Source organism: Zonotrichia leucophrys, chromosome 3 (genome assembly GCF_028769735.1).
Source record: "Zonotrichia leucophrys gambelii isolate GWCS_2022_RI chromosome 3, RI_Zleu_2.0, whole genome shotgun sequence".
Taxonomy (NCBI): Eukaryota; Metazoa; Chordata; class Aves; order Passeriformes; family Passerellidae; genus Zonotrichia; species Zonotrichia leucophrys.
The window spans coordinates 78,886,761-78,909,969 of record NC_088172.1 but is presented as its reverse complement, the minus strand read 5'-3'; the positions used below and the strand labels follow the sequence as shown (position 1 = coordinate 78,909,969).

General features: G+C 41.8%; 1 protein-coding gene across 5 annotated transcripts in view; it reads left to right on the top strand.

Moving 5' to 3' along the window:
- The window catches only part of TTC7A (tetratricopeptide repeat domain 7A), a 174,063-nt gene that overhangs the window by 122,148 nt on the left and 28,706 nt on the right, over nt 1-23,209 (top strand). For 3 of the 5 annotated variants that reach the window (XM_064708936.1, XM_064708940.1, XM_064708937.1), the window contains 2 exons: nt 59-193; nt 10,978-11,180. In XM_064708936.1, coding sequence (XP_064565006.1) covers nt 59-193; nt 10,978-11,180 — 338 coding nt within the window. Of the gene's footprint in view, nt 1-58; nt 194-3,434; nt 3,520-5,334; nt 5,454-10,977; nt 11,181-23,209 lie in introns of those variants that run through there. The other 2 variants (XM_064708939.1, XM_064708938.1) reach the window with 2 other exon arrangements.

The following is a 23,209-nucleotide window of genomic DNA, read 5'->3' as shown; positions in this document are numbered from 1 at the left end:
AAGTCAAGGAAATATCATAAATAAGTATAAAATACAAAATAGTTTGTTTGGTTTGTAGGTTCACAACGAGCCTCTTCCCTTGCTGCATCAAGACTGGAACAGGCCATGTCTGAAATAACTATGCAGAGCAGCACAATGAAGCAGGGACCTGTGAAGCTCTGGACAACTCTTGAACAAATTTGGCTACAAGCTGGTAAGTCCTGAGCTACCTGGAGTTCCTCTTTCCCCCCAGTGATGAATCAAATGACATAAGTATTAACAGAGTAGGTGAAGTCATGAGTTGAAAATGACTCCATTCCAGCAGAAAATCTGCTATTCTATCCCAGATGATTTTTGAAACACCGCTTATTTAATTATGACCCAAAAAAATACTGTAGTAGTGTGATTTCTCAGCTTACTTTTGTTTTTCCAAAACACACAGAAAACTTTAGTCACCACTATAATATGCTTTTTGAAAAAAGGATAGGTAGTTCTTCATTAACAAATGATAGTTCATAAGGACAATTATTTTCATTCTCCTTTTACTAAATATCTCCCTGTAATAAGACTGGGCAAACCATGTCTTAAATGTGATTTAAGCATTCCAATCTTTGCTGAGGAATGAAAGTGAAAACTATTAGAAATAGGATGTTCTCCACTGTCCTTGACTGTTTGAACCTCTCAGGGTCTTGTAGGTTGAGTAGCAGTTTGAGACACTAATGCAAAGATGCTGCAACCGAGCACATAAAGGGAAAACAGTGAAGGGAGACTCTACCCACAAGCAATCTCCAAACCCATGGAGGGGTTTTATGTAGGACATTTGTTGAGGAACAGAGTTGCCCAGCACATTCTGCTGCCTGCATTCCAGCATTTCAGAACTGATAGAGTTCCAACCCTGTAATTTTGTTTTTAGGAGACACAGTTTTTCTTCCATAACTGGGCCCACAGTTGCCCACTTGAAATTACCTTTGAGTGCTGTGATTGCTTATTAGATGTCTCACCATTTGCAATGCAGAAAGAAAAGCAGAACCCCCTGGAAAGCTGCTGATAGATTTCTATTCTTCGTGCAGGGGAACCTTTCAAATTCTCATTTCACTAATCTATGCAATTGACAGCTCTCACATAAGACCTGGCAATCTCACCCTACTTTGCAGCAAAGATTTTCATAGATGTTTTTGTGGGTAATTTCCTACCAATTAGCCTTTAGTTCTAGAACAAAATATATGACATTGGTTTTGCTACACTTTGATTAATATTAACAAAGAAGTCACCTTTAGAATGCATCATCCTTTAAGTTTATCACATGTGTTCTCCTTAATGACTTGTGTGGATGTAAATTTCAGTGATGTGCTGTGGGCTTCAGAATCACCAGCAAGATCGTGCTTTATTCAGTTTATATTCCTGATTTAAGGCTGCAGAGAGGGCTGGTGGGGAGCAAAATAAATGGAGTTTATTATGATGAGAAGTCAGGTGTCTGTTGTCCATCATCCTACAGCTAGCTCTAGGCAGTTTACATTCTTGCTGCTGTCTGAAAAGACAAAAGCAATAAAGACCTAGTGCTTGCTGTGAATTGCTTTGATTGCTTTTCAGTGTGAATAGAGTACTTTTCTGAAAGGTGTTAATTAATTCTTTTAGGTAGAATTTATTTTTATAAGCTGTAACTTTTCTCTCTTATCACTTTGTAAGCCTTTGTTTTGCTTCATGCTTAGTTTTAGCTGGACTCGATTCAGGATTGATATTTTGAAAACATGTACTGTGGCTGCTTTGTAATTTCATTACTGAAGTCAGTTATTGTTATGGATGCAGCTTAATGAGCTCCTGCTGAGGTACTGGCCATTCTTTTCTCATGGTAGTGTGGAAGCTGCTGGATTCTGGTATCCTGAGGGATGAACAGAGGTGTAGGTATTTGGGGTAGTCTTTACTCTCTATGGAGAAGGGCACAGTGCCTGAATAATTAGAGGACTTCTTGTAAATGGGTTGCTTTTGTGCTGGAATTAATGACTGGAATAATCCAAAGGGTGTCACTGACCTTCACTACTAGGATCTTTCCCGTCTGAAAGGAGGGGAAAGGAGGAACAAGTGTACTTGTAAGAAGTACCTTCCAAAACAGATATTTCATAGATGACAAACTAAAAAGATATGAATGGTTAGAGGAAGTTGAGGTAGTCAGGTGGTTTTACATTCCAGCTCACCCCAAAATGAATGGCTGTGGAAAGCAGCAGGCAATTAGTGTAACATTCTGATGCCTGCCTATGGAGCCAGTTGATATTCATGGAAGGTCTGCATCAGTATGCTGGAGATTTTCATCAGGTTTCGCTTGGACTTGTCCTTTTTCAATCAGTGACTCATCTTGTGACTCCAGGCAAGTTGCCTAACTTTTTCATACCTCAGTGTCCTATCTCCACAGGGAAAAAACATTAATGTGCCTTTGGGAAATGACTCGTGTGTTGTTGTTTTTGTTGTCATTAACACTTGGACCCTTTTAGTGTGACTCATAAATCCTTAGATAAAGTGATTACAATTTCCTAACCTCATACTACAGTGAATTTATAATGAAGCATCCGTCCTTCCCAGACACTCACAGGACACATTGGCCGTGCCTCTGTGCATGGGCAGGGATTGAGAGTGCCAGCTTGCAGTGGTGTCTGGGTGCCATCAGAGCCATTGCAGCTGCCATGCCTTCTCATATGCCAGGGCATGAGGAGTAATGGTACCAGCCAGCTGGTCCAGTTAGAACTTTGTGCAGTGAAGTTGGGAAGAGGCACACAAACCCAGCCATCCCACAGCTACAGGGGGCTGCTCTTACAGCCCTCCAGCAGCCAGGCCACAGCACCAGCACATATACTTGCAAAAGGGACTCTTAGGGGGTGGTACCTATCCAGTGACGCTTGCATAGGGGAATCCTCAGTGTGTATCATCCTCCAACTGCAGCTGCAGTAGGAGTTCCTGCCTTGTGCAGAAGTGTCCCCAGTCCCTCCAAGCTGGAGACCCCTTGTTCTCTTAACAGGTTTCACAATTAGCTTTTTGAGAATATGTGTGTTCCCTTAAGAGTGGCTGAAGGGAAGGCTGTGAACCCTGTGCAAATAGTTAATCCCTTTTATGCTGTGATAAAGATACCTCTTTCCCCCACAAGAGAGCATACACTTAGTGGTTTTATCTGTCATTTTTCTGGGTTTGTGACCAGCATAGTTTTGTAGGGAAGACAATAAAGCACCATCTTTGGATGTGCAGCTGCCAAATCAAAAGGCATTGCACTATAACAGAGGCTGTACCTTGTCTTCCCCTGCAGCAATGCCTAGGCATTGATCTTTGGCAAGGTAATTTTTTGTAGCCTCCTGTAAACAAAGAGCTGTTTGATGGATCTGTGGTCTCTAGAAAGAGTCCTCTCTCTTTCAAGCATCAAAATAAAACTGTGAATTCTCACTGTTAATCTCACATCCAGCCATCTCTTACAGGACGACCTGGGAGTACAGTCATCTGCAGCACAGAGCTTGGCACATTGCCTTAGTGGGCTTCCACATCTTCCTGTTTTCTGCACAGGTAGTCACAGCTTTGGAAGAGCAGTGTGCTGTTCTCAAAGACTAGAGACGTCCCCTGCAGCAGGCATGCTTGGAATACTAACAGGCATATTCTATTTCCAAGTGTTCTGCAGCAGAGATTGTTAGCACAGCTTGTCTGGTCCCTTTTAACAATAACCCCCCTAGTCCTCTTGAATATAATGGCTGCTTAAAAAGAGTCATCTCGGAACACTTTAACATTTATGAGCCTAAACATTATTCTTGGCCCCATGTCTGAGAAACAGCTCATTTCAGGGAGTACTTAGGAACAGTGCTACAGTGCACATGCTGTGGTGGTGCAGCTCCAGGAGAGGTGTTCATTATGCAATCCTTCTGCTCATTTCTCCTCTTTGTTCTGCTTTTCATGGCTGAGAGCATGAATTCAAGTTTGAGAAGAGGCAAGGAACTTTGGTGGCCCTGGTAAAGCTTGTTAACTCCTCCCTCTTCCTGCAGGAAGAGGTGCAAGGGGAATCCTAGAGATTACTAGAGCTAGTACTTCTAACAGTCACACCAGTACTCCTCCTTTTTGTTTAGAAAATAGAGTCATGCTGTTTGGCTAAAGAAAATATACTTGAAATTGTTCAAATTTATGACCAAAATTTACTTTCATTCAGCATTTTTATAAGATCACTTTTGACCCAGAGAGCAAAGCATGTCAGTATTGGAAAGAAATAGTGTCAATAGTTCTAGGCTCTCTGGGTAACTGGAATGATTTTTTATCTGAAGTATGTGTGATTATACTTCCAGGCAGTAATAACCATATGCTCTATTTATACAGAGCATTTTAGAATGCTACAAGCCAGTTTTAATAGGAGTTCTAATATTCTAGCTCCTGTTACTGTATTATTTTAAGCTTTAATTTTAACTACAAGGTCCACTTTGTTGGTCTTTACTAGTAGTTTATATCTGACAATTTAGCTTCTTGACTAACCCAATACTTTACCAAATATGGCCACTCATAGCAAAGTAGGTCTGGTAATTTGATCTAAGTTTGGCTAAATGCCTGCTAAGCTCAGCCTGTGAACCTCACCAGGTAGACCCTAAGGCTAACTTAAAGGAGGATTTAAAGAAAAATGACAAGGATACTATTACATGTACTCACAGTGGGGCTGGAGTGGGCTACCTGCTGTCTCAGTAACGTGCTAAAGTTTAACCTAGGAAAAATAGTTTGTACTGAACATGCTACAAACAAGAAATGCAAAGGGAGCCAGTGCAGCAGAGAACAGTGAGCTAATGGAAAAACATCTGCTCCCCCGAGTTATGTACAGCAGGAACTTTTTTTTCCCTTTCGCAAAACACTTGTGATTTATTTATTTTATTCCATATGGGCCAGTTCCTGGGAAAAAGCTGTGTTAGAGGAGATGGGCTTTGTTCCACAAGAAAGTGTTGCTGGAGCCAGTGGGCTGAAGTCTCCAGCATGCTGGTCTGCAGCCATGGAGCCAGATCCTCCCCTGCTGCCCCCTGCTCACCCAGCACAGCTTGTGTTTGCGCAGCCTGCACATGGGCACCGCAGTGTTCGTCCTGCTCCAAGCTTTTAGCAGTCCTAAGCCCCCACAAGTTATTAGCTCTGATATCAAAGGCGTTAATCAGGTGGGGGAGACATTTTTATTGATATTGCCAGAATGGCTGGGTCAGATACTGTCCTGTAATGCAGCACTGGTTGTTGAACCAATTCTAATTTTTTTATTTCTTTTTTTAAGTGCTTCCAAATTTTAGAATTTCAAGTTTAGAATATCCCCATTCACTGCTTGAGTTCTTGAGCTCCATGAAGGCTGCTAATTTTTGTGTCTCTTTACAGTGACACAAAGCACTGTGAAAAGCTGGAGCCTGGTGAGGGGGAACAGGAGAGAGTCCTTGCACTTCCATTTCTGAGGAGAATAAAGGTGCCTGCAAAGATGGCTCCTCTGCAGTATTTACTAGGAGCACTTCAACTGGTGATAGAAATGGCAAAGTGAGCTGGTTTTGTCCCCTTCGAAATGAAGTTAAGAAACCAGCAGTAGTTCTGTTGAGCCTCCTGGTTCAGCAAGGTCTGTTCTAGACTTGTGGTAGAGACTAAGAATCACCAAATTCCCCATTTCTCTTCATCTGAACATTCTCAAGAGGGATTAATAAGTTTTGTTCTACACTTTCCAGTTTGATTTATTTTATTTTCTGTCAACAATAAATCTAAAAAGTCAAAAGGATTCTTGCAGCCTCATGTCAGTACAGGGCATTTGGGATTGCCTCCTCCATTCCTGAGCCTTCTGGATGTTTCTCATTTCTGGAGCACGATGTGAAACTTTGTGGACTGGTAATTCTTTGGCATGGACAGTCTTCAAAGAGCTTTTCTCAAAATCTGGGACATGCAAACATTCTCATGTGTCTTGAATGCTCACTTGTGATGGAAACAGGCAGCAGCTACCAATGCCTTTTGTTTAGCATTCTGTAGAAAATTTGCCAAGAGATGGAGAGAAACCTGTTGCACTGCCAGAGAGTGACTGAGGGTACTGAAAAGTAACATTTCCTCAGCTGCTCAGTAAGTTTGGACAGGTGATAAAATGTACCCAGTCATGAAGGAGGCAGGACATTTGCTCATACCAGAGACAGAAAATAGGAATTTATACTTAACTGCGCTATTAGTCATGTTTTGACTGAACCATTTAGTATAGAAGGTAGCTTGTGGCACTTACATGCTGCTTCCAAAAACCTTCACTCTAATGCTGCATTTGTAAATAAAGAAGCTTGGTGGTCATTTGTGAGACCTGAAGCTTGGGAATTTTAAGCCAGTCCCTGGAGTTCACTTTGCAGGCAAAGAGAGGGTATAAATCTATTGCCTCATTCAAAAGAGCAAGTGGCTGATCTCAGGTGTATGGGAACATGTTGCAGTTCCTGTGCTTCATTTCTGTATCAAACGTTTGCATCAAATGGAATTATTGTAGTGAGGATATGCCTGGAGGAATCTTCTGCCTAATCTGCCACAAATTGTCAAGCTACTGCATGCAGGGTGGTGTCAGAGCATGGAACAATGACTAAACTTCACCTGCCAGCAAGGAAAGGCAGTGGGGGTCCCTTTGTCATGGTAATAGCTCAGTAGTCACTGTTGATGGCAGAGTGGATCTTTCCAGCTGGCTATGGGCTCCTGCAGTAACAAGCATTAATAACTCCTGAGGGCAGATGATGTGGAACAGAAATCACCTTCCAACACCCTCACAGATGTGTTCACCTTCTTGAGTGTGAAGGGCTGCTCTGCACTGTCCCATCCTGCTGGGCGTTTGGCTGTTACCCTGGCCATGTCACTCTGCAGTAACATTTTTGAGGTGGACAAGAGTAGAGTGCTCTAGATGCATCAGGCACACACAAGGGATGTGGAGCAGTCCACTTTGTGGGAGTTCAGTGCTGCCTCTTGGATAACACCAAACGTGATTCACACGTAACAAAATTTTAACTCTTTCACATTGCAGAAAAGCATTTCAAATCTGTTTGATTTCTTTAGGCTAGAATTCAAATAGTTGCTGCAGTGACAAGCACTATCATTCCTGACACTGCTTTGAAATGGGCAATAGAGTCAGTGTTTAAGGTGATGTTGAACAGCTCTGTTCCTCAGACTGCAGTGTGATGCAGACATGACTGGGTTACACTGTTGTTACACCCCTGATGGACTCCCTAACAGAGCTCTGCAAATCATTTTATCTTGGACAAAATAAAGGTGCTGACTGTAGGACACCCAGCTTTGTCAGTGTTCTGGGAATTGCTCTTGCTCTGTGCATTTGTTAGGGGTCTTTGGAGAGCAAGTAGATGATATGCTTCTGGCAATTTTCACTTGATTAAGGATCTTCACTGTAGATGAGCTTAAATGTTAGCAGAAATAGCTGAAAGAACTAGGAGCTTGTAATAGAAGTTAATAATATTCTCAGTGCTGCTGAGGCATGCCGCTCTCAGGGACTGGGCCCAGCATTAAAATGGGTGCAGCAGTCCAGTTGCAAGTCCAGACAGAAGAGGCCATAGCCACAGGACAGCAGTTGTTTGGAAGAACAGCAGAATAGTTTGGACAGTATTGCAAGAGAGCACAAATGGGCAACAAAAAGTGGATCTGAGAAAGGAATGAATCGTGCTAGGCTGAGCCTTGAAGTCAGCTGTGGTCTCAGGGCAGGACAGGCTTCAAAAACTGAATGCAAGGAGAGATTGAACCTGTCTTGGCCCATCCACGCAGTGCACTGTCTCTTTCCTGCAGGTGAGAGTGCTGAAATATTCCCTAATGTCATTCACACTCAGAGTTTCAGTCACTACTCCAGAGAATAATAGAAGAGTGGTACATGCAGGATCATCATCTCTCTGCTCAGTACCATTCAGAGAGCTTTTAGGTCAAAACAGAATGTAAATTTATTGATGTTTTTATGGAGATGGTGTTAAGTGAGAGAGCAAGGAAGCTTGGTTTTAGATTCAAAGCTCTGAAGAAAGTCAGTACCAAGAACACTCTAGTACAATGATGAGAGGTTCATAAATGGTTTCCCTAAAGCATTGACCCTTTCACTGGATAAGAATTATAGATACTAGAAACCTGTGTCAGCATGAGAAGGTATTTTCTGCTTTGAAGTGGAACTGGATGCCAAGTCTCTGTAACAGAACTTCCTCACAAGGGCTGCAAATTTGGTTAGATGTTATTTACAGCAAAATTAGCTCATATAAGGAGATAGATAGGCTGATTAATCCAGTGGACAAGAAGCTGCTAACCCAGGTAACATGAAAGCAGGTGTTTCAGTACTTTCAGTACCACTGAGGGTTTTACCATGGTAAATTTAATAGGTCCTTGTTTTTTGAGTTTGATTTCTGCCTCTAGCTGTGTTTTTATTCCATGTTACATAAGCATATCTTGTTAATCTGTAAATAAAATGAGTGTGTAATAGAAGTGAAAAATGAGTTTACAGAAAACACATTTTAATGCAGACCTAAATGATGTCCTTTAATGTCTATTTTTAGCTGGGTAGCTAAAAATTTTATCACTCCTTTCCTTTCATAACCAAAAGGCACCCCTCTCATTCTTTTTTATGCAAATTAGGACTCCCACACCATTAAATCATTTTTATTGACTATTGAGTCTGCAAAGAAATGGACTGAACTTTAATACACTACATTACCATACCATAAAATACAATTTGTAGTTCTTATTTAGATTATGTGTTGCTGTACTTCCTCTAAATAATTGTTATTACTGAAGAAGACTTACAGGCACCATAGAAAGAATAAATACTCTCTATTTTGCATGCATTGAAGCACCATGCATGATTTCACATCTAAACCCACTTGCTCCCAGTTCTCTTCTGAAATGAAACAAGTCACCTGATGCTCTTAGTTGCTAATAGAGCTTTAAGTATGGCAGTATCCAGAACTTCTGCTGACTTCAAACAGTGCCAGGATTTCACCCCTTCTTTTGTGCTGCTAAGTTTGTGCAAACTTTGGGGAGTGAGTGTTCATCTTCAGGCTGTGAAGTGTCGCTTTGCACATCCCCAGGCTCATTAATGCCACATGCATGGCGTCAGCTGCTATGCAGCACTTGGCAGGAAAACACTCTGTTCCTTGGAAGTGCAAGGAAAATACTGTCCTCCCACCAATTTTTGCATAAGGCTGTGCACATATTCAGCTTGACAAGGTACATGGCCTTGCCTTCTGTTATTGTAGATAGCTGCAGCCTCTTGGAGCCAAGGGAAGGGATGCATGCAGAGATTTTATGATTAACCAGGAAGAAATGTGTATGAGTCATTCTGAAAGAGTATAACTCTTCTGAAGGAGCTAATATTTTGCTCATGTTGACAGCCTTGGAGAATGACATTTATCTTGTACCACAACCTAGGGATGGCGGAGAAATATTCAAGCATTTTCTCAACAATGTCTCGCCCTTCTTCTGGAAAGGTCACCTCAGAAGCGGAAGGGTGTTCAACCACGCTGTCATTTCACTACAGAATCAGTTTTGGTGTGCCAGTAGAAATACCATTTATGATCCCAGTCTCATAGGCCAAGGTGGAGCCTTCCTGTGGTCAGGCAGGGGACTGCCTTTGAGCTGCTTCCCTGCTCACCTCCAGCAAGCTCCACGTGACCAAGCCAAGTCCCCACAGTCATCTGGGTCTCCCAGTGTTTCAAAATTGCACAGTTTCAAAGATATTCAAGAGGAATTTTCACTCTAATTTCCCCCCTCACAGAGACTTCCTAAGAATATTCACTGCCCTAAAAATTCAGGACATTTAAGGTTGTGTCTAATTTCAGAATTGTTTTTCTAAATCTAGAGCCTGAATTAGTGATTTTGAATTGGACTCTTGAACTGTCAATACTTACTGCATGACATCAGTTAAAAAAAAATAAGAGAGAGACACTGAGTTTTTGCAGTGAGAGCATGTAGAACACAGGTTATGGACCAAAGAGCAATTGCTGCCTGTATGAAGAGTATCTCATGTACATACATGCTTACATGTGTGTGTATGTGTATATATATAAAAACAGTTTCTCTTTTTGATTACATGTGGCAGTGAAAACTGAGTATCACTTTTTGACCTTTTGAAAGAATTAGAATTCCAATTTCAGTTGGAAGGGATCTACAACAATTATCCAGTCCAACACCACAATTATCTAGTCCAAATCCTGAGAAATGTTAAAGTTCAGCCATGAGATACATTATGAAATTTATCATGAGACATTATTTTATTAACAAGTTGACATTCAAACATGTAAATATGCCTGTTTAATATTTTTTCTAAGCAAACCACTAAGACAGTTGCTGATAGTTCAAGAAAGTAAGTGAGCAGTCTCTTCCAAGAGCTGTATTTTGTTTTTCTGTAATGTATGAAGATGTAAATAGATGAATACACAATATAGAGAAGTCTATATTATAAGGGCCTTTTGATTTTTACAGTCTCTGAAAAATTAAGAGACAGTTGTCTCATAAACTTGCCAAATAAGAAGAGAAAAACATTTTAAATCATCTTTTTAAATGGGAAAGTACTCTCCCAAGTAAGTTATCTAGTGTCCAGCTCAGATGTGTCCTATTACTCTGACATTTTTGAAGTTCTCAGTAGACAGTGATAGCTTACTCTGTTCTTTTTTTCTCCCCCAAATTATTTAGAAATACCTCTGATGACTCCAAGTAGCCTCCTTAGGACTCAGTTCAGCACCATTTATCTTCCCAATGGAGGAATCCTTAAGGCCTTTGTCAGGACATCACCCAAAGGTGTCCATGAACATCTGGATAGATCCCTTAGCATTAGGAAAAGATACATTCAGTGAATCCAGTCATGATAATAAGCTCTAACTGTAGTACTAAGCATTGTGCAGGATCATGGCCTCATGTTTTAATATGCTTAAGTAAGTCAGATGATATATAATTAATACGAAGAAAGGTCTCTGCTTCATTTCATCTAATGGCAGGGTGTTCTTTGCTTTATTTTTATGGCTTGGTGTTTTGTTTTTCCTTCAGCTGAACTCTTCCTGGAACAGCAGCATCTCAAAGAAGCAGGCTTTTGTACCCAGGAGGCAGCCAGTCTTTTCCCCACATCTCATGCTGTACTGTACATGCGTGGGAGGCTTGCAGAGATGAAAGGCAATTTGGAGGAGGCTAAGCAATTGTATGATGAAGCACTCACCGTGAATCCAGCTGGAGTGGAAATTATGCACAGCCTGGTGAGTTTGCAGGGGCTCAGCTCCATTATAGTATTTATGTTCCTGATTAACTGTAATAAAAGGGGAGAGGGCTTATGCTTGCTCTGGATGCCATTGTCTTCCTAATCCTGAGAGCAAGTGACCGTTCCAAGAATAAATTGGGTAGTTTGAACCTCTATTTTAAGACTGGATTGAATTTTTAACTAATTAGGACTTGTGTCAAAAGTAAATTTTTTAATTGACAAAGGCTGATACTTTTGGGAGTCAACTCACTTACATTGTCTTTGCTGCTTTTCCTACTAACTGTTATGCCTTTTAAATAAGCAGTACACTGATGTTTGAGGGATCTAAAGAACTAAATCACTGAAGATAGATAGATAGATAGATAGATAGATATGGGGTTTGTGAAACTTGAGCTGGTTTCTTTTGTCTGTTAAAATCAAGATAAACTATGAGTTTACAATAAAACGAATCTGTTACTGTTATAAGCTGCAGCTTGGTTCCAGCCTTGTGTAGGGGCAGGGACTCCACACTTGTGGGGTTTTTTTTGGTAACACTCCTACCCAGCAAGTGTTCTTTTTCTCTATGGCACCAAGCCCGAAACTGTTTTCCAGACACTGGGCCTAGAGCTTAATAACAATAGTAATTATACAGGGAGCTTTGTGGAAGACCAAAAGCCAGTTCTCATGTGAAATCAGAGCAGTTAATCATGTTTCATCAATGCTGTGTCTTGTTAACTGTAGCCCTTACCAGGTCTCTCTTAGTAATTTTAGAAGTTTGTCTTGACTAACTTAATTTTTATAGGAATTCTGTATCCATGTGACTGCTTAGTGTCTTTGCTAGCATATTTATATCTCCTGGCATAAATATGGTCCTGATGAGGTTTGCTGGCAACTCCAAAACTGAATGGGTATCAGTGTACAAGACAGCAAATGTTAAGTGAAGTTATAATTAACAAAAATAGTAGAACCTACAGGCAAAGGGCAAGATATTTGATAATAATAAATGTTCAGTACAAAAATAGCAAATGAATAGCTGGTGCATGTCAGGAGAACATTACAAGGCTGCTGTACACATATCAGGCTTATATGGGGCAATAATATAACATTGTTGTTGTGATACAGCCTTCACAAATTCACTCAGTAAAAACCAAGCCAGATGAAATGATGTTCCTTGCTCTGTCATAATTTAAGAGAAGTTGTTGATACCAGAGAAGCCATCAAATTAGTTGCCAACATGATACTAATAGCTCTCATTTTTGTCTTACTTTGTGGACATAACCACATTTCAGTTATTTGCATTTTTCTGAAACTATAGTAACTTGGAATAAAAGTTTCCAAGGTGCATATCTCAGATGTTCTGGCCCAGTTTACTTCAGAAAATGTCATTCCAACATGGCTTTGCTGTTTCTGAAAAGGAGGCTAAAGAGGAGACCTTAAAAGCTTCTGCAATATCTTCTTTATGGCGACTTGTTATCTCCAGGTTTTGTCGGGAATGGGTAACATATGCATGTGCTTTTTACCATAATATTTCCTAGGTTATCCAAGTTGTAACCTTTAAAAATCACATATATGCTTAGTAGATAAGTATTTCTGAAAGTTTTAAGGAGTCTGTGAATGCTTATTCCCCTCAAACTCCAGTATTTTTCAAGAAGGGCAAGAGAATGACTCTTGTAACTACAGGCCTGTCTGTGGTTACCAGTCTCTCTTCAGTGACTGGTAAAATGATAGACATTATTCCAGGAGGTGTTGAAAACCACCAGAAAGGCAGTGCCATCGTTGGGCACAGCCACCATGGGTTCATGAGGGCCCCTGTGCCAGGGCCACTCTGGGTGTACGTGCAGCATGGGGCATCAGGGGCTGGCAAGCTGCTTCACAGAAAGGGACCTGAGCTCCTGCTCAGTGACGAGGTGAACATGAACCAGCAGGGCCCTGGCAGCCAGGAGGGCCAGCCCTGTCCTGGGGGCATCAGGGACAGCATCACAGCTGGGCAGGGGAGGGCATTGTCCTGCTCTGCTCTGGGCTGGGGCAGCATCACCTCCTGTGCTGGGGGCAGTTTGGGGTGCCCCAGTGTAAGAAGGGAATTCAACTCTCAGAGAGTGTCCAAAGGAGGGCAGCCAAAACAGGGAAGGTCTTAAAGGGAAGCCATATGAGGAGCAGCTGAGGCCACTTGGTCTGTTCAGCCTGGAGAAGGGGAGACTGAGGACAGCAGTTACACCTTCCTCATGAGAGCAAGAAGAGGGGCAGGCACTGATCTCTCTCTGTGGTGACAGTGACAGGACCTGAGGGAATGGCCTGAAGTTGTGTCAGGGAGGGTTAGATTGGATATAAGGGAAAGATTCTTCGCCCAGAGGATGATTGGGCCCTGGAATGGTATCCTAGAGAAGTGGTCATAGCCCTGAGCCTGCCAGAGTTCAGGAAGCAGTTGGACAATGCTCTCAGACACATGGAATGACTCTTGGGGCTGCCTTTTGTAAGACCAAGAGATGGTCTCGGTGATTCTTTTGTGTCTCTTCCAGTTCAGAGTATGCCATGATGATGTTTTAGTCAAGGGATTGATGTAAAAATCAGAAGAGCTGAAAAAGACAGTAAGATGAGAAATTTGAGGGCAGAGACTCAGTCTGTAAGCAAGTATGGAAGAGGAAAGAAACTCAAAAAGTGAGAAAAATACAGATAGATAGAAAATAGGGTAAGATAGATAATGCCAGATAGGACTGGATAGATAAGAAGATGTGGATGGAGGGGTGGGCATGCTGGAAAGAGTGAATTAAAGAGGTCAGTCTTAGGAGAATGACAAAGGGGCAGGAACCTGTGAGAGTACTTCCTTTCCATGCCCTTCAGTCTCCTTAAGATTCTGAATCTTTCCATCCTGGTGCCAGCAAATGTCAGTGAAAATCATTTGCTTAAGATGTACCTCACCTCCTTTAACTTGGCCCTGCCGCAGACTGTGGTTCACACCTGTTAGCTAAGATAGCAGAGGTCTGGTCTATCCCTGCTGATATGAATCATGGCAGTAGTTATATGGTGCCACATAATGGCATTCCTTTATGTGCTTTTCCAAAAGCTAGGAAATTGCACATAACAAGTTAGAAGCATCTGATGAGCAGTATAGAAATGTCTGTAAAGAAATTAATCATTCTGCCTTCCGAATAGAGCTGGAATAATGTGCAGTAAACAAGGCTTTTAGGGCTATACATCAAATAAAAAGGGCGAAAATAAAATATTGAATGGCTGCTAGCTAAGTGATTTTGTCCTGTGTTCTGAATGAGACACTGTCCCCATGGAGAACTTAAGACTGGGTTTATGCAATTGAGGATGTAATGTGACAAGTGGTAAATTCTGAATGTCCTCGAGGCCATCAGAAGAAAACTGAATGTCTTTCTGAAATGTATGTATTAGCCAAGTACTAGCTGTACTTTTATTAAAAATACAAGTTCTTGAGCACAGTATGTTCAGTCCCCTACCAAAGAGAAATGTATGTCTCGGATTATGCAAGAGGGCAAACTAGATTATGAGCTAGATCCACAGGGTTTGAAATGATGCAAAACATGTCCACAGGCAGATGTAATTGAATTCACACATGTTTCTGTGCTGGTCCTTCCAGTTTGAATACATTGTTCTCCCACTCTAGTAGTACTGTTGTGGATATGTAATAACTTGGAGAAAGAGGATCTGCTTGTGAGAATTGCTTTTTGACTTGGTACAATTGCCAGCCAACTGACCTAGTCCACTTTAAGGGAGAGCTCTGCTGTAGACAGTGCTGAGCCTCCCTGGTGTACCAGCATCAATTAGCAAAGTAGTCATGTCTCTTCCCCTGGGCTCTTGGAACTGGGTTGTCAAAGCTATATTTGGAAAATCCCAACCTGAAGAGTGTTGCTGGCTTTAAATGAAGGGCACAGATCTAGCAATGAATGAGTCCATTGGGTGTCAGTAACTTCACCTTTACCCAGTGTAGAGTCACCACCATAACACACACAAGCTGTCTCTGCCCAGCTGAAATGGCTGTGTTTTGCTGTGACTGTAGGGTGTTTACAATAGCAATCAGATTAGCGTGTTTTCCACATAAAGCACGCTGCAGCATGGCAGAGCAGCACCATACAGCAGCACTGCAGCACCAGGAGTGTCCCAGGGGTGGGTGCCATGCTCTGCTTCATCCCAGGGGCCTTTGGCACTTTGTGTCCAATGCTGTGGTTGGGAAACCACAGGCACTTGGAAAATCCCACACACAGCAGCTGTGCTGCTTCCTGTAACACTTGCAGTTTCTGAGTGATGTCACAGGATCCTTAAGCTTGGATCAGGAATCCACCACTGGCCTTTACAGAGTAAGTACTATTGGCTAATACCTAAACTAAGGAAGTATATTTGTTGAGGAATTTTGCTTTCATTTGAAAAAGACACACAGAATCAGTTTTCAGGGCTATTTGAAGCATAATCTTGGTAAGGTGAGCAGCTACTCCTTTGGTTAGATAGCTGTTGGCTGCCAGAAACAGCTTGGGTTGGCCCCTAAGAATTTTGTAAATCGTGTGAGACCATGGTTTCTTTAATAAATACAACTTGTTGGGGTTCTTTTTCCACATTTCTCCTGATGCCATCTCAAAAATTTCAGTCATCCCTTCCTTTACTAGAAAAGCTCTGTTTCATTCTTCCCTTTCATGGGCTCCTTCTGGGGCCTGCTTGCACGGGTCATAGAGCATTTCTCCCTCCTGGGGGCTGGTGGAGTTTCTACTGAGCAGGTATCTTTGCTGCTCTGGAAAGAAGGGCTTAGTCCCTGTCTCCTTCTCTTACACTGTGACCTGTGACAGCACATTTCTACAACCAAATAACTATGGCTTTTTTTCAGTATGTGCCAAATTAGGTTATATAACATCATGCAATACACAGCTTTGGGATGGTGATAACAAAACTGACATGTGCCCAACCAAGTCAGAGAATATAACATAAGCTGGGGCAGATGACACCTCCTTTTAAAGCAATACACAAATCCACCTACCTGTATGTAACTACAGAAAGACACTGAAATTTGTTAGTTCCCAGCCACTGTGCATTCAGTACCATTCTCACTTTTGATTCAGAGGAGGAGAAAACCAATGCCAGCATGTTGCATTTGTGTCCGAAAGCTCTGTATGTGATATTTCAAGTTAAACTAAACATGCACTGAGATATTTGGAAGACTTCTGCCCAGCATGCATCTCACACAGCACTTTGTCAAGTCACAGCAATTCTCAACATGTTTTAGTTCAGGGAAGAGAAAGAATTGTCAATTTAAGGGAAGGAAATGGGCACCCTCATCTCCATCACTGTTCCAGATTTAATGAAAACAATAAAAAATATCGTCAAAACAAAGCAAAAAAATTGCTTGACTCATACTTGGATATTACTGAATGCAAGGGAAGGCTGTAATGATTTCTTGTTTCTCTTGAAGGCTGGGGCAAGGGCAATAAGGTTGTTATCAGAATGTGGTGTAGCTGTCTGCACTACCTCATCCTATCCTTGGTAGCAAAACAAAGCTGCTATGTATTGGGTTTTGTTCATAATGTGTCCCTTTTCATAGTGTGGTCTGTTGTAATCACGTGAATGGGTAGAAAACACAATCTTGTGATCACATTTGATTTGCTCCATAACAAAATCAAAGAGAATACACAGCTAACAGAGGTTGTGCTAATCATGAGTTGTTCTTTGGCTGTCATCTGCACCACAAAAAATAATATCGGCAGCCACGCAGGAAGGGTTCACAGTCACACAGAGAGTTGGAGAGTACTCCAACTGAAGCTGGAAAAACAAACTGGATTTAAGTCACCTAAGCTGAGCCAACAAATTGACTGTAGGCTGTTTGGTGACCATCATTTTCCAAGATTAGTGTAGATTGTGGCCTTGCCACAGGAGGACCTGGTTATTGTCTGGGAGAAGTTCTTTGTGGTAAATGCAGCTGGGGACATATCACCCACATACCAGAATCACAGGATGGTTGAGGTTGGAAGGGATCTTGGGAGATCCTGTAGTCCAACTCCAGCTCCCTGATTAACAGGTTCAGCTAGAGCAGGGTACCAGGACCATATCCAGCTGGGCAAGTTAATCCAAGGATGGAGCAACCTCTGTGTGTTCTCTTCCAGTGTTTGATCACCCTTACAGTAAACAAACCTTTGAGTAATGTTTAAATGGAATTTCTCGTGTTTCTGTTTGTGCCCTTTCAGTCATGGGATATCCCTGAGAAGTTCTAAGAGGTTTCACTTCTTTGCACCTTACCATCAGGCATTTAACTGTACTGATAAGATCTCCCCTCTCTCCTACAAGGCTGAGCAGTGCCAGCTCTCAGCTTCTCCTTGATGCTCCAGTCCCTTGCTGATCTCGATGCCCCTTTGCCTGGACTCTCTCCAGTGTGTCCATGTCTTCCTTGTACTGGCGAGCCCAGAACTGGACACAGTGCTCTGGGTGTGGCCTCACCAGTGCTGAGTGGAGGTGCAGGATGAACTCCCTTAACCTTTGGCAGCGCTCTTTCCAATGCAGCCCAGGATACTGTGAGCTGCCTTTGCTGCAAGGGCACACTGCTGGCCCATGGCCAGCTGCTTGTTCTCCAAGTCCTTTTCTGCAAAGCTGTGCTTCATCCAGCCATCACCCTTCCTCCCCAAAGTGAATCTGAAGCTATTACCAGGAATTTTTTCTGCAAGTAGATACTAAACATAACATTGGCATGACTGTATCAGGTCAGGCCAGAGGTTCAAGTACTTCTTCTCACCAGCAGCAGCAAAGTGCCTAGGAAAGAATGAGGCCAGGGCAGGCATACATACTACTTCTGAGGTTAGGACTTAGCTTGGGGACATCCCAAAGGAGAGATGGATTGTACTTGCATAGTAATTCCCAGTGGATTTTTCCTTCATGAGCTTGTCTTGAGCCTGTGTTAGAACTTTCATCATCCTCAATACCCTTTGGCAAGGAGACCTACAGGTCTCTTTTCTGCTGTACAAAGAACTGCCAAAATCTCTATGTTCTTCATGCAGCTCTTCTTAGCCACAGTGATGCACCCTATTCTCACTTTGGAAGACATAACTTACTCATGATTTTTATTCATCCCCTTCCCATTACTGATTTTGCAGGTATCTGTCACTGAGCCAGTTCCATTCCTTTCATTATTGCTGTTACCTCTCTCTGAACTTCTTACTGTTCTTTTTAAGATGAGCAGGCTCGAGCAAATAATGGATTTACAGAAAAATAGCTTAGCTTCAAAGGCAGTGTTTTAGACTCAGTGTTTAAAAAAACCTTGTCCACCTCTTAGTCTGTTACTCATGTAATTATATCTTTATCCATTTTCATAGAAATACTAGAGATAGTGTTCTATTTCAGCTGGTTTGTATTAACCTGATTTTTTTATCAACGCTCTGTTTCTATCTCCTCATGCCTGTAGGGGCAGGATTTTATTTTCTGAGTGGTCAGCATCTCTGATAAATGTGTGGTTATAAATAATAGCAGTAAGCAGTGTAACACCTGTCACAGGTCCTTGCAGAGATGTCAGTGTCCCAGTCTGTGAGTACAACACAGCCAGCAAGTGTGCAGTTCTAGTCTTTGCTAGGTAGATATATATATACACACACTTCATTTTGCTTGCCAGAGACATCCTTTTAACTGGCAGAACACAAATCTTGCTCTGTTGGTAATGCTAGAAGCTGAAGAGCTTGATTGAGAACAGATTTTTTATAGATTATGTTCCTTTTGCCCAAGATAAGTGCATGGCTCTTGATTAGATTTGAGTGTTTAAAAACTATATGATGCTTTATTTAAATTGTCTGCTCTTATTTATTCAGTGGGGTGCAAGGGCTGAATAAAAACAAAAAGAATTTGCAAAGTCTTGGACTGTTTAATTTGGCCTTCAGCATGTACTTAGGATGCAATTTCATGTTCATTTTAGTAGAAGAGTCAACCTATTGTCTCCAGACTCGCATTTGGTAGCATCAGGGTAATTTGAAGACTACAGTTTCTACCGATCAGTACATGGAAATGAATTATTTCTGTTCATTTATTTCGTTTTACCTCACAGTATGGTGCATGCACCCTTGTTTTCAAAGGCATCCATTCATGTAATAAAACATGGCTTGATTGCTTCATATTTTCAAGGATGACATGTGTTACTTCCTTGGGGATTTATTTCATGCTGCCATGCAGTAATGGTATAAATCACAGGGCAGATTCTCTGCATGGGTAGATTATCATGGCTCATCATACCAAGGTCTGTCCATCTTGTAAGGTAGCTAGGATGCTAATTAAAACCATTTTTACCTTGAATATTGAAATTGGAATGCATTCTATGTTTAAATGTGAGAACAAAAGAGCTTAGTTGTCACATTAATGGAGTTATTTATCTTCTAAGGAGCTGTTTTGTGGGTGTAGTTTACCCAATTTGTTGCCTATTTCGTAGATAGGTGGTTTACCCAATTTGTTGCCTATTTTGTAGATAGGTGGTCTGTTTCCATTTTCTAGCGACATTTCTTGCTCAGTTTTTTGTATTTGTGTACAGAGAATTGAACATGACAATTAAAATGCATGCCCCAGTCGCTAGGACAACTGTGCATTTGTCTTGAGTGTAATTAGGTGGATAATTGTGTCTGGAGAGACACAGTGAATGACCTGTTTTTGTCTCTTCTGGAGAGGCTTCTTCCTGCTGCTCCCCTTGCTCCTGCTTAGGCAAAGGCAGTAAGCAGAGTCAAGGACGGGGCAATTTTGAGGAATTGGACAGTTGTACTACTTTTGTGATACTGAAAAATAGTTTTCATTATCACAGCTACTACTTAAGAGGAATCTTTGAGAAACTGCTGTCATAAGAGCTTGAATTGCAGTAGGTAATGCCTGCAAAATAAATTTTTAGCTATTCTTTAGCATACAAAACTACCAAAGATTTACTCATAATACTGTTAAAGGGTCTGGGTTTTTTTCCTTAATACACATATACTTTACATTCATTACTTTAAATATTTTTGTATGGTGTCAGATGTAAAATGTAAAACAGAATGTAACACCTGCTTCAAGAGACAGCTATTTTAAGGTTTGAAGGTATATATTGACTGCAGTTTTTTATTGCATGCTGTCTGTGTGATCCTAGGTTGGTGTGGCTTATGAGTTGTAGCAAAAATGCATAGAAACAGAAATATACCAACCAATACTGCATGTTGATGTACCTGAGGTACTCCCTGGAGCATATCCTCCAGGCCTGAGCTGTGCTGCTGGGGCTGTGTGGGGGTGCTGCTGCAGAGGGCATCGCTTGGTGTCTCAGAAAGAGACACACACAGCACCCAAAGCAAGTGTTCGAGAGCAGGCGAGCTCCAGCTTTCTCTTCCCAAGCTAAGCACCGTTTCCTGGTGTTTATCAAAGCACTGAAGGCGGGGGCTTCGCTACTGTTGTGCAACAGGGTGTGCCTTTCTCTTGCAGGAGCAAAGAGCTGCAACTCCGTCATTTTCCATTGAAGGCAATTCAGTGGAGAGGCTGGAGAGGAGGTGGAGCCCTGGCTCTCACCACCGCTGGCACGGCCAGCCCTGCTGCACTTCCAGCTCTGATTATGTGTCACACTTTACTCTGAACCTCTGTAAAACAGGGATGAAGCTACTAATCTACTTCATCTGGGGTTTGTGGAGCTTAATTAATATCTGCACATACTTTCAGATGACAGACACACTGTAAGCTAAGCGCAAAATCTTATTTATTCTAATTATATGTCTAGATGCCTTTATTCATGGAGGATTTTGGACCACAAATTATTTTAGACAAAGTACTGCAACTGTTCAGCACAAATGATGTGTTTTGCAGCTTTGAGTACCCTTATATCCCTAACTGTAAAGTAGTGGTGAAAACATCATTGTGGTGGGAGTGGGATTTAGGAGACGGATCTGCAAACTCTTTCTTCCTCTAGCAAGGATTTGTTTTCATTAGAGGAATCTGCTGTGCCTGTGTGTTGTGCCTTGCCCTCAACTGTATGGATACATTGTTAGAGTGGTGCTGTGAAGGACAGAGTAAAACAAGCAAATGTGACTCTGAGGACTTTCTAGCACAGCCCTCTCCTCTTCCTGGGGATAAGATATGACAACGCCTGCAAAAAATAGCTTTTTGCAGGGGGAGGGAGGGTGCTTCCTTTCTCTGGCAGTGAATGGATCCTCCTGCTCTGCAAATTCAGTACAAGCAGACCATCCTTGTACCAGTACAGCTCTGCAGTTTTTCCCTGGTGAGAAAGGTGTTGGATTTTTTAAGGCAGAGATGACAGACCTAAAGGTAGAAGCAGCATTAGAATAACAGTCATTACAAGCAATTCCAAAAATGGAGCAACCTTGAATGAAGTGCCTTTTTTTTCCTTTTCCTTCCTTAAGTAAGTAATAGTGACAGTCAACAGGAGATTTGAGCCACCCAGAGGAAGACCAGTGACGTCTTCTGCCCTGCAGCTCTGAGAGCTGCAGACACTGGGGCTCTCTTAGGTCTACCTAATATGGAGTGCACAAGAAAACACTGCAAGGGTGAATTTGCTAAGTCCTAATATCCAGCGGGATGTTTTTGGACTGCTCTGATAGTACAGAACATTTAAACATTTCAGCCCACCCCATAAGTTTTCCCTCCATGTGGCTAAGTCCCTATATGCCATGAAGAATTTTTCTCACTGCTTTTATTTCTGTTCAGTGCACTGCATTTCTCCAGTACATTTGGAGAACAGGCAGATGGTGATATATAGGTGCATAAGGGAGAAGGGGAGGGGAAAGAATTGGAAGGAACAGAAGAGACAGAAAAAAGCATAGACTGCTGCTGACTTTAAAAATACCAGGATAAGGCATTGACCATTCAGAGACAGTTAAAATCACTTTCTTCTTCTTCCATTAGCTGTTCCATAGGATGTTTCTTCCTTTTTTGTCTCTCTCGACCTTGTAGATCTCTGCAGGACATGAACCCAACCTTGATTTGCCCCAGATGGTGTTTTCAATGCTATTTATTTGTTATTTTATCAAAGAAAGGTAAAATTCACTAAGAATCTTAAGTGAACTTAGGTCAGAAGCGTGTTCCAGTGGTGTGGAGGGAGTATCTGAAAGCAACAGAAGAGACAATCCAGGACCAAGAAATTGGGAGGAAGTCCCCAGCCCTTTGGAAAACTCAACTCCTGAGTCAGGAACTTACTATACATTTCCTGTTTGCTCTTTGCAACATGTAAAATGGTGCAGTTTTTAACATTTTTTAAACATTTTTTAAACATTTTCCCTCTTGCTTCTTTCCTCTTGTCCTTCCTCATGCTTCTATAAAGCTCTAGTCTATCAATGAGCTACTGTTTAATATTGCTAATGAGACTTTTGCCTGTGTTTTCCCCAAAGTAGTCGAGAGAATACCTGGCTGGGAAAAGATGGAGTGCAGGGGGGAGGCCACAGAGAATGAAAGGCTTGTGATCATCAGGGATGGGCAAGAGAGAGCTTGACTTGTCAGGACAGTAAAGCAAAGGCTGGGAAGGGATACATCTGCTCTCTGCAGATCCATGTGGGAACAAAGAGGGAATGCTGTGGGAGAGGAAAGCTGCATCGGAGGAGGCAGCTTTGTCTGCTCTAAGTTGCTGCTCTAAGTCTCACCCCTCTGATCCTGGAACTTGATCAAGATACGAAGGAGAGACTGGATCATCCCAAAAGTAGGGCTTTACCAAACCCAAATTAGTGGTTGTCTATTCAGGCTGCCCAGCCCACCAGTGACTGAATTGATAATGTACCTGTGACCTGAAATGCAGAATATCCAGCTAAAAGTGTTTTACAGGCCTGCCTGCCTTCCTGTTTTCATTTTCTGCTGAAGAACTTTTATTCCCAGAAGCATTTTGTAATTATTTTGCTGTTTATTATTTTTTAAATTAGAGGTGGAGTTTGAATGTTAGTTGGGCTTCCCTGGGATACAGCCCTGACTTCCATTCTTTATATATATTTTTAATGAGTTGTCAAGTGTCTAGTGTGTTGTGAAGTGGAATGATGGATGTAGCTGGACTCAGGAGAGTTGCATGGAAATTCTCTTAAATAGCATTGTGGTAGCCAAGCTCTATTGACAATAACATCAAGTTGG